Here is a 10971-nt window from a genome sequence, read left to right as displayed (position 1 = left end):
TCTATTTGTCCTTCTAGTGTTCTGAAGTTCAAGAGCCATCGAAGTGCTGAGTTTACAATTATTCTGTAACTTTAATAGTTCAGAAAACAACATAGTTTCATTTATAACTATGAAACAACTGTAGGTATCGAAAATTACTTTGGAAGAAATGTCTACTAAGAAAATATTTTTTTCTGTTGCAATTGATAGTTTAGGAAATATTTGAAAAAATAAATGTAAAATTTGATGTTACTCTTTGAATATCTCGGGTAATGAATAAAAATGTGAAGAATTTCATGACGAATGAATAAGTCTCGACAATATTTAGAAAAAAGGTATATATTTTTCCTGTCAAGTCAACTGTTGAGGAAATATTTACGAAAAACGTTAAAATCTTTTAATACACTGAATATTTTTGTGATGCTAACCTATAATTATGTAAACGACTGAAAAGGAATGGTTGGGGTATAATTCAAACCAGCATCCTTTTTATAATAATAATTTATGGCAGTTTTATACGTTTGGTATAAAAGTTATTATAAACATTTACAGTGTTAATACAAATTCAATAAACAAATTATAGAGAACATTTATTTTTTATAAATAAATAACATATGTACATAAATGGCTGTCTTTGACCAGAAAAAATCATGTAAAAACACAGAAAAACTGAGAAATACACATACCAGAAATTGTGACGGCGACTGATTCTTGACTAGATTTAGTCTTTTCTAAAATATCATGTCGATTTGACACTCTGAAATTTCACAAGATTCATTCCTACTTAGCAAAAATTACATGCACAATTTCAAAATCGTATATTTCTCAAAAATAAATAATAAATAATATCGACCCTACTACTAGTAGCAAGCACTTTGTTATAGTCATATTTATATATTTCAATTTTACTACAGCTTTGATTATCGTCTGTACCGTTAAATTTGAAGTCACATTTTTTAAAATTTCAGATGATTTTTCATATATTATTTTACTGTACAATGCAATTCAATAACATATTTAACATGAATAGGCGAGTAATAAGGTGTATTGAAATGATAAGGATGAATAAATTCACATAGGATTTGTTTTGAAGCAGCTGAATGAGTTAATGTCTGACATGAAAAAGTAATTTAAAAATCTGTCAACCAAATGCCTGTATAAGCATTGTATCGATTGGTGGTATATGCAAACGTTTATATATTGTCAATAGTATAGTAACATTTCTTCAAAATCAGTAAGGCTCATAATTTCTACCCAATATTTGGTAATATATTGGTAATTTCATTTCATGACACACTTTCTGCTCCAACGTTACTTCCGTGGGTCACATTTGAATCCAAACTATTACAATCCGAATCATTTGAATGTGGACTTGAATAGTTTGCTGCTTCTTGTAATCTCATCAACATGTTTAAGAGAGGATCACCCTCATTGTCTGCCTGGGCTGTAGGACCCACTTCTAATCCTACATCTTTGGCCGATATTGTGGTGAGACCTTGCGGAGCTGCGCCAGGCCACGGATACGTTTCCAAAATGAATTGGGTTGGGTCCGTCCAAGGAGCTCGCCTCCCGTATAATTGAAGTCCTTCTCTTGCAGCTTCTCGAAGGTAGGGTGCAAGGGAGTAGTTCCATACATTCGCGAACCATGCTCTTGCTGCATCAAGTTCAAGTGGACAGCCTAGATAGGTAAAATAACATGATGGTGAAAATTGCAATAACAGAATTGTATTCATTGCTAAATTCATTCATTCATAAAAAGTAATGAATTTCTTTAATATTTTGTTTTCATTATTTTGATAAACTTTTTGTCCCTTTGACATTTGAGTAAAGCGGACAGCAAAACTTAGCATTAGTTATTGTTTATACATACGAAACAGAAAGGAAAATCAATGAAACCATTATTGAAACGCGAGATTATTTTCTGAAATCAATATCGGGAAACTTATGCTCGAAAATTCTTATTACTGTCATTGATAGTGACAATTTTTTATTCATCAGTTTTATTTATTTTTACATTTTTATAACATGTAATTTTTCTCTAGAATTATAACTTTTCCATAGTCTAATTCGTGTTATTGAACTCATTTTATGGCAAAAAATCCCATATCACTTGAAGTAGGACTGAATTGGGTAGGACTCAATGTTATGAAATTATCTTACCTATTTCTACTAATTGTGTCATCATTTTTGAAAATAGGTTTAGTTCTAAAAAGCAAATGAAAATTTCTAATTTTCCACTTAGGTATCACATTTTGAATAATTTTATTTTTCAGACTTTAGGTAAGTTTATCATCATCTATTCGTCTAATAAGACATTCTGACACTAGCTTATATAGATAATAGGATAAAATATTTATGTCATATGATGATGATATATTCTCCACTTTTGAACTGGATATTTTTCATAAATACTCACTAAGGAACAATCTGGGACCGATTGCCACATCTCCACTGCTATGTGTTTCCAAAAAGGCATTAAGATGTTGCCATACTCTAGGTAACCACCCTAAAATAGCTGCAAGTTCTGGTTGAGGACCTTGTTCCAATTCTAGTGTTGCAAGCCTTCTTCTTAATACCCTACCCAGTAGTCCTCTTGCTGGTTCCATATGTGGGGCTACGAGCACCCATCTGAATCCATGTTGAAGCTGCAAGCTAGTTGCTGAGCATGCACTTTGGGCCATAGTTCCCAAAAGACAAGGTAGGTTTCGTGGAAGCGATCCAAGAGCATCTGCCAGAGTTCCTGCTTTGTGAAGGTTATCTAAGACTACAACACATGGTAAGACACTGTTATCACCAGCAGCTGCCTGTTCGCTCAGATGCGTTAAATACTGTCGAAGCTCTTTTCCGGATTGATTGTCAACACTGTGAAAAAAGTGTGCATTAATGTAATTGAAAATATAACACATTGAAATATTATTGAAATTTTTGATAAACAGCAAAACTACTAGATCATAATTAGAATAGAACAGATAACGCTGTGCTGTTGTAGGTGATCTACTCGAATGACTTTAGCATGGTCCTCTGCTGCTGGACGATCGAGAAACATCTGCGATACTAACCTCTGTGAGGTATCTTACATACATGTCTGTTGAATATAATTCAAAATCCACCGTTGTTTTCCGGCAGGCATTTATCAAAACCTATATATATATATATATATATATATATATATATATATATATATATATAGTTATATATATATATAGTAGCAACCATATAGTTACCAAGCATGGCCAGTGAAGTAATTTTAAAATTGTAAAAATCTTTCAAATGTTTTCTTGAGGGCCTATAATTTATTAAATTGTGGATTTTTTCGTCATTGAATTACTTATTTTAAAAAGGAGTGAAAAACAATGGATTGATTATATAAATTGATGAAAGAAATTGAAACATGTATACGATTTTTTTGATTTGACAAATGTCATACCTTCACATAGATGTCATTTTTCAATGGGCATGATGATTTGATAATCTGACTTTAAATAGAGTTATTGCTTGATACGATATTTCCAAACGCCTTTTTCTTGAAATGGTTGAAATTGATAACTCTTCTGATTGTATGAATAATAAAACTGACATTAATAATCTCAGCAGTATATAATAACTTACCAGGAACTACACCAAAAACATAATAATAATGTAATAAAAAAATCGTATCAATCAATAACTCTCTTAAAGTCAAAGATTATCAAATTATCATGCCCACTGAAAAATGACATTTATCTGAAGGTATGACATTTGTCAAACCAGAAAAATCCTATGTATCAACCACAGTAATTACTGATGTATCCGATAATGAAAATAATAAATAAAAATAAAAAATCTATCAAAAAATGTTAATTTATCAATAAAAAATCAAATAAATTTTAATTATTGTAGAAAATTAATAAATATATATTAGTGTTGTTTCATTTTTAGGCGATATTTTTTTCCTTGGTCCTACCTGAAAATCTGATAATTTATAAAAAAATATATATATTCCTGTTGGAAAAAATTCCAAGTCAGTAAAAGGCTCTACTCATTCGAAAATTCGATTTCACAAAGAAATAACACGGGATTTTTTGTTTTTTAGGTTTCAACACGATTTTTCTGTATTGAAAAGTTTGTTTAGAAAAACTGAGTGAGCAGATTTTGTAGAAAATTAAATTTGCTACAGAAAAGTTTCTTTGAGCGAACACTCTTCAATCGTCAGTTTTTGATTTGTAGAGCTGGAAAAGTGAATGTTAATTGAAACCAAATTTTCTTGAAATTGGAAGTTTTCAATCTGACAGTAAATATTATTTTCAATAGACGCTGTGAAGTTATAAAATTGTTATTATAATCTTTATCAGATTTCCATTTATCTGGATATAATTTTAGAATTTCAATAGCAAGTTGAAATCTTTCTCATTAATCGTTTTATATTTCAATAATTTTTTTTTAAATCCTAAATCTTGTCGCGAAACTTGAATTGACAAAGGCGCACAATACCATGCATATACATACAATAATGTTATAAAAATACAGATATGATGGAGTCCTTGGCTTTCTACTCTACTAAGGAAAAATTTTTCCTAGAACAGGAAAATTTTCAAGCAATAAATGTCTTTCGAAAGCCATCGTGCATGGTGACACACCATGCGGTGATTGGGGATCTTTAAAAGTAGTGTTTTTCATGAAACTTTTTCCCAAGTACACTGACGCTAGTTCGAGTTAAACTAGAGGAAATTTGAAAATTGAAGTATGCGTGAAAATTTGAATTTTAGTTCATTGATATTATGATTTCATAGTAACTATAGATTGAAATTTATCTATACAAAATGCCGTTTCTAAAATTAACAATTCAATAACTCTTTAGAATTTATTGTAAATAATATTTAATATGAGATAAAAAGTTCCAATCCAAAGAAAAGTTGGTATCACTGATTGTTAACATTCACCTTTCCAATTCTACAGCTCAAAAACTGCTGATCGGAGAGTGTTATTGATGTGTTTTTGATACCGAAAGATCGAGTTTAAACCGACAAAAAAATTTCCTGTGTTATTCATATAAGAAATCGAATTTTTTAATGAACTAATCATCTAATTGACTTGAAAAAATTCTAACGGAAATAATCTTTTTTTTCTATAATTTCTCAGATTTTTCAGGACAGACCGAGAAAATAAAAATATCGCCTAAAAATGAAACACCCTAATGTATATGTATATACATGTGTATATTATACTTCACATAAATTATTTCTATCAGAACAATAACACTTACAAATAATATTAATCCCTCAATGCTATTATAGTGTGTACGATATTTTTCGTTAGTACAAACTGGATGATTTGCCCACTGAAGAGCCTGCTGCCACTTATAATTGCCCGTTTGAAAACATGGTGTCCTCAAATCCAAGCCACAAACGGACATTTTTTGGCTTTGGGACTCATTAATAGCCATTGCAAATGTCAATCTAATTGAAAATTGCACACGTTTAAAATGAATTGGCACATCTTTAGGTATAGTAGGGATTCTTTATATTTATATATTTTCACCTCGGAACTAATGCTGGCTTTCACAATGTTTTTCATTAATCTTTCAATGATTAATCACGTACTATAGTACAGCCGTGCTGGATTCAAATTATGAAACGATCCAACCTTCAGTTGTATATTATACGGTGGCATGCCTGGCAAATCCAATGAGTTCAAAAATTCTGTTGGATAATTCAGTGGCATCGCAAACTGTATCCACGCTCGATGGATAAACAATAATAATAGTGACCGAAAACTATGAAGGGAGTGAGAGAAGGTTTATTGTGTGAGACAGACAGGAGATCGGCTTCGTTCTCATACCCACTCCGTGCTGTTTACTGAGTGAGAAATGACACTGATAGACACCTGATGGGAATAACTGATCTTAAATGATTGAATTACTAAAATGGCTATTGAAAAATATGGTTTGGATAAAAGGGTAAAAATTGAAGGTTATATGTATTTTTTAATGTCACATCATTAAAAAATGAAAAAAAAAGAAAATGTTTGGGGTGGAGCACCCTTATAACTTAGAGGGGTGAAAAATATATTTAAACCTATTTTTAGACCTACCGAATATACAATGACAAAACTCTGCTATACTTTGCCAAGCTTCCGCTTCTAATGGGAAGCTTCTTCAGGCCCTCTCATTTATTAAGTTGTGATTTTTTCACCATTGAAAATTACAAATTATACTTACAGTAAAAATAAGTGAAAAACAATGAATTGAACATATAAATTGATGAAAAAAGTTAAACATAAATAGGATTTTTCTGGTTTGACAAATGTCATACCTTCAGATAAATGTCATTTTTCAGTGGGCATGATAATTTGATAATCTTTGACTTTAAGAGAGTTATTGATTGATACGATTTCTTTATTACATTATTATTATGTTTTTGGTGTAGTTCCTGGTAAGTTATTATATACTGCTGAGATTATTAATGTCAGTTTTATTATTCATACAATCAGAAGAGTTATCAATTTCAACCATTTCAAGAAAAAGGCGTTTGGAAATATCGTATCAAGCAATAACTCTATTTAAAGTCAGATTATCAAATCATCATGCCCATTGAAAAATGACATCTATGTGAAGGTATGACATTTGTCAAATCAAAAAAATCGTATACATGTTTCAATTTCTTTCATCAATTTATATAATCAATCCATTGTTTTTCACTCCTTTTTAAAATAAGTAATTCAATGACGAAAAAATCCACAATTTAATAAATTATAGGCCCTCAAGAAAACATTTGAAAGATTTTTACAATTTTAAAATTACTTCACTGGCCATGCTTGGTAACTATATGGTTGCTACCACGCCACCGAGTAAGTGCCACATATATATATATATATATATATATATATATATATATATATATATATATATATATATATAATCCCTACTATACCTAAAGATGTGCCAATTCATTTTAAACGTGTGCAATTTTCAATTAGATTGACATTTGCAATGGCTATTAATGAGTCCCAAAGCCAAAAAATGTCCGTTTGTGGCTTGGATTTGAGGACACCATGTTTTCAAACGGGCAATTATAAGTGGCAGCAGGCTCTTCAGTGGGCAAATCATCCAGTTTGTACTAACGAAAAATATCGTACACACTATAATAGCATTGAGGGATTAATATTATTTGTAAGTGTTATTGTTCTGATAGAAATAATTTATGTGAAGTATAATATACACATGTATATACATATACATTAGGGTGTTTCATTTTTAGGCGATATTTTTATTTTCTCGGTCTGTCCTGAAAAATCTGAGAAATTATAGAAAAAAAAGATTATTTCCGTTAGAATTTTTTCAAGTCAATTAGATGATTAGTTCATTAAAAAATTCGATTTCTTATATGAATAACACAGGAAATTTTTTTGTCGGTTTAAACTCGATCTTTCGGTATCAAAAACACATCAATAACACTCTCCGATCAGCAGTTTTTGAGCTGTAGAATTGGAAAGGTGAATGTTAACAATCAGTGATACCAACTTTTCTTTGGATTGGAACTTTTTATCTCATATTAAATATTATTTACAATAAATTCTAAAGAGTTATTGAATTGTTAATTTTAGAAACGGCATTTTGTATAGATAAATTTCAATCTATAGTTACTATGAAATCATAATATCAATGAACTAAAATTCAAATTTTCACGCATACTTCAATTTTCAAATTTCCTCTAGTTTAACTCGAACTAGCGTCAGTGTACTTGGGAAAAAGTTTCATGAAAAACACTACTTTTAAAGATCCCCAATCACCGCATGGTGTGTCACCATGCACGATGGCTTTCGAAAGACATTTATTGCTTGAAAATTTTCCTGTTCTAGGAAAAATTTTTCCTTAGTAGAGTAGAAAGCCAAGGACTCCATCATATCTGTATTTTTATAACATTATTGTATGTATATGCATGGTATTGTGCGCCTTTGTCAATTCAAGTTTCGCGACAAGATTTAGGATTTAAAAAAAAATTATTGAAATATAAAACGATTAATGAGAAAGATTTCAACTTGCTATTGAAATTCTAAAATTATATCCAGATAAATGGAAATCTGATAAAGATTATAATAACAATTTTATAACTTCACAGCGTCTATTGAAAATAATATTTACTGTCAGATTGAAAACTTCCAATTTCAAGAAAATTTGGTTTCAATTAACATTCACTTTTCCAGCTCTACAAATCAAAAACTGACGATTGAAGAGTGTTCGCTCAAAGAAACTTTTCTGTAGCAAATTTAATTTTCTACAAAATCTGCTCACTCAGTTTTTCTAAACAAACTTTTCAATACAGAAAAATCGTGTTGAAACCTAAAAAACAAAAAATCCCGTGTTATTTCTTTGTGAAATCGAATTTTCGAATGAGTAGAGCCTTTTACTGACTTGGAATTTTTTCCAACAGGAATATATATATTTTTTTATAAATTATCAGATTTTCAGGTAGGACCAAGGAAAAAAATATCGCCTAAAAATGAAACAACACTAATATACATTTATTAATTTTCTACAATAATTAAAATTTATTTGATTTTTTATTGATAAATTAACATTTTTTGATAGATTTTTTATTTTTATTTATTATTTTCATTATCGGATACATCAGTAATTACTGTGGTTGATACATATGTTTTCGAATGCAAATTGGAAAGATATCTAAAAAACTGAATAGATTGTTGTTCCATGTCTTGTGGTAGGCTCATTTCCGTTATTATTAATTTGTAGTTCTAATTTATCTTGTAGACAGTTTACATAGAGTTGTCCATATTTGGACACGTAATCAACATTGAAATCTCCTGCTAAAATTAGTGGCTACGTATGATAGTTTTCTCCTAATTCTTCAGAGACTACTCAACCGTAAATGTGTGCTCGCACCTCTCTCTTGTCCCTACAGTAATATACGAAACGTAACTCTCTCTCTCTCTCTCTTTCAATCTTCACTAACTTATACTTCCCTCTCAACTTCCGTTCGCTTCGCCAGATCACACTTCGTAACGCTCTCGTCACGCATTCAACAGCTTACTCCCCAATCAATCGTGTGTAATGAAGTTTTACTTCAACAAGCTCAAATTTTGAATCAATACATTTTCCTTACTTGAATGTTGCAACGGCTTCAGCGGGATCTCTACCTAAACTCTGTGCATGAAACTCTGCTAATCTGGTAGCGAGGTGAGTTTTCCCAGTACCAGGAGCACCGCAAAGTACCAGCCGCCGATGTTCTGCTAGCAAGGATACCAGCCTCTGTGCGACTCCCTTCGGTATTAAAGCTTCAAATGCCAAGGCTGCGACGGGTTGGAGCACAACATGCAAAGTATTCACCCGCCCAACTGCATATCCCACTGGCAGGAGATCTGGGGGACCTGAGTCCGGTTTACGTTCCGCTTCCCCCAATTTGTAACTGGCTATTGCATCACTACCTGCAAAATATTATAGATCGCATGAAATATTGAAATTAAGAAGAAAAATTGTGTATGTTCGGAGATGAGACACCGAAAATTGTGAAACTCTAGGTAACATTTTCATCAAATTTGGTTATCAAAGTTCGAGTAAACTTAATTTTTTCAAACTCGTGGATTTTGTCAGCTGAATTTGAAGACAATATGAAGTCGTAAATACTAATGATGCACTGTTTGGAACCTTTGGTGTAGTAATGAATATTACTGGAGTTTTTTCCCCAACACCAAATCGTTATTTTTAACACCTCGACACGTGTTTCGTGTCCAAGTGATCATCTTCAAAGAGGAAGATTAAAACTACCAGTTTTAATCTAACAATACTAAACAATTGATAACTTCAGTGCTTTACTTCTAGCAAAAATTAAACCTCATGTTTCACACACTGTGTGGGCAAATTCATTATTCCCACTAAAAAAATGTTCATTTCATCCAAGCTGGTACGGTGACAGGTACGTTCCAAATATACATAACACAACTACTAATTTGGGTATAAAAATATTTGTTATATTAATAATTAGATATTCAATTATATATATTAAAAAACATTGTGAATTGCTGCCATGTGACTTATGTTCTTTCAGACAGTAAGTGCATGCGAAAGTTTGAAGGGTGACCTATGAATATTCTCAAATATTAGAAGTAGTATTTTTTTTAAATTTTTTTTTACAGTTTTCCACCATTTATCTTGGTTACTTTATCTTGTTTTTATTTCATTTTTGTTGGTTTTTTAAATTTGATATTTTACTCATTGTTAACCCAATTATCAATTCATTTTCATTTCATTTCACAATAATTTGGTTTTTTTATAAATTAGCGATCATATATTTTTATAGGAAACTATGGTTAGAAAAGTTTTACAAGCATTCAACGTTCTAGATGCCGATGAAATAAGTCTGCTGTAAATAATCATTTGATGAAGAGAGTTCATAACATACACATCTACCAAGAGGCGAATACTTTGTCGGAACCTTTGATGTTCATTGTACAAGATATTCAGAGGAAATACGTCACAGTATTGACAGAGATACTAATTGATACACTGATTCAAATCAGTGTAGTATTCACTACACTAGTGTAGTATCTTAGTGTAGTATTCACTACACTAAGAAAAATAACATTGTTGATTAAGATCCGTTTTCGTTATGATACTTAATATATTTTTGATACACTGAATTGTTGACAAATTTTTACTATTGAATTTTGTAGGTGTAATTTTTATTCAAATTCATTATCATTATTTCATCAGAAAACTTTCACTTTGATACACAATCTTGATGTTTGTATTTATAGGATTCAAGTCTCTGAATTATAACAGGAAGAAAATGGATTCAGACACAACTATGCTATGCTATCAGAAATGCTATGAATTTGGTTGAAATGGCTACAATTAATTGGTAAACAAAATTCAAGCAAGTATATATATCAGAGGAAACTTAAGTATTATATGAAGTTTGATGAAATTTAATATCTTTTATTTTGATTAGTAATACTGTATGTAGCCATTCGTTTAGTGTATTTACTGCCAAGTAGCTT

The 10971-nt window shown here is 30.8% G+C and overlaps 1 protein-coding gene across 3 annotated transcripts in view; it reads right to left on the bottom strand.

Annotated features, from left to right (window-relative positions):
• Nucleotides 1-464: 464 nt before the first annotated feature.
• Nucleotides 465-10971, bottom strand: part of sick (sickie) — a 678280-nt gene continuing 667773 nt past the window's right edge. For all 3 annotated transcript variants that reach the window (XM_074173106.1, XM_074173104.1, XM_074173105.1), the window contains 3 exons: nt 9078-9399; nt 2396-2841; nt 465-1657 (listed from right to left, as the gene is read on the bottom strand). In XM_074173106.1, the coding sequence (XP_074029207.1) occupies nt 1266-1657; nt 2396-2841; nt 9078-9399 (1160 nt within the window). In that variant the 3' untranslated portion in view covers nt 465-1265. The remainder of the gene's footprint in view (nt 1658-2395; nt 2842-9077; nt 9400-10971) is intronic.

Source organism: Leptinotarsa decemlineata, unplaced genomic scaffold (genome assembly GCF_025532065.1).
Source record: "Leptinotarsa decemlineata unplaced genomic scaffold, Ldec_3_MD MMD2_tig00000199_RagTag_RagTag, whole genome shotgun sequence".
In the NCBI taxonomy this organism is placed as follows: Eukaryota; Metazoa; Arthropoda; class Insecta; order Coleoptera; family Chrysomelidae; genus Leptinotarsa; species Leptinotarsa decemlineata.
The sequence above is the reverse complement of the archived record's forward strand: the minus strand, read 5'-3'. Positions and strand labels throughout refer to the sequence as shown.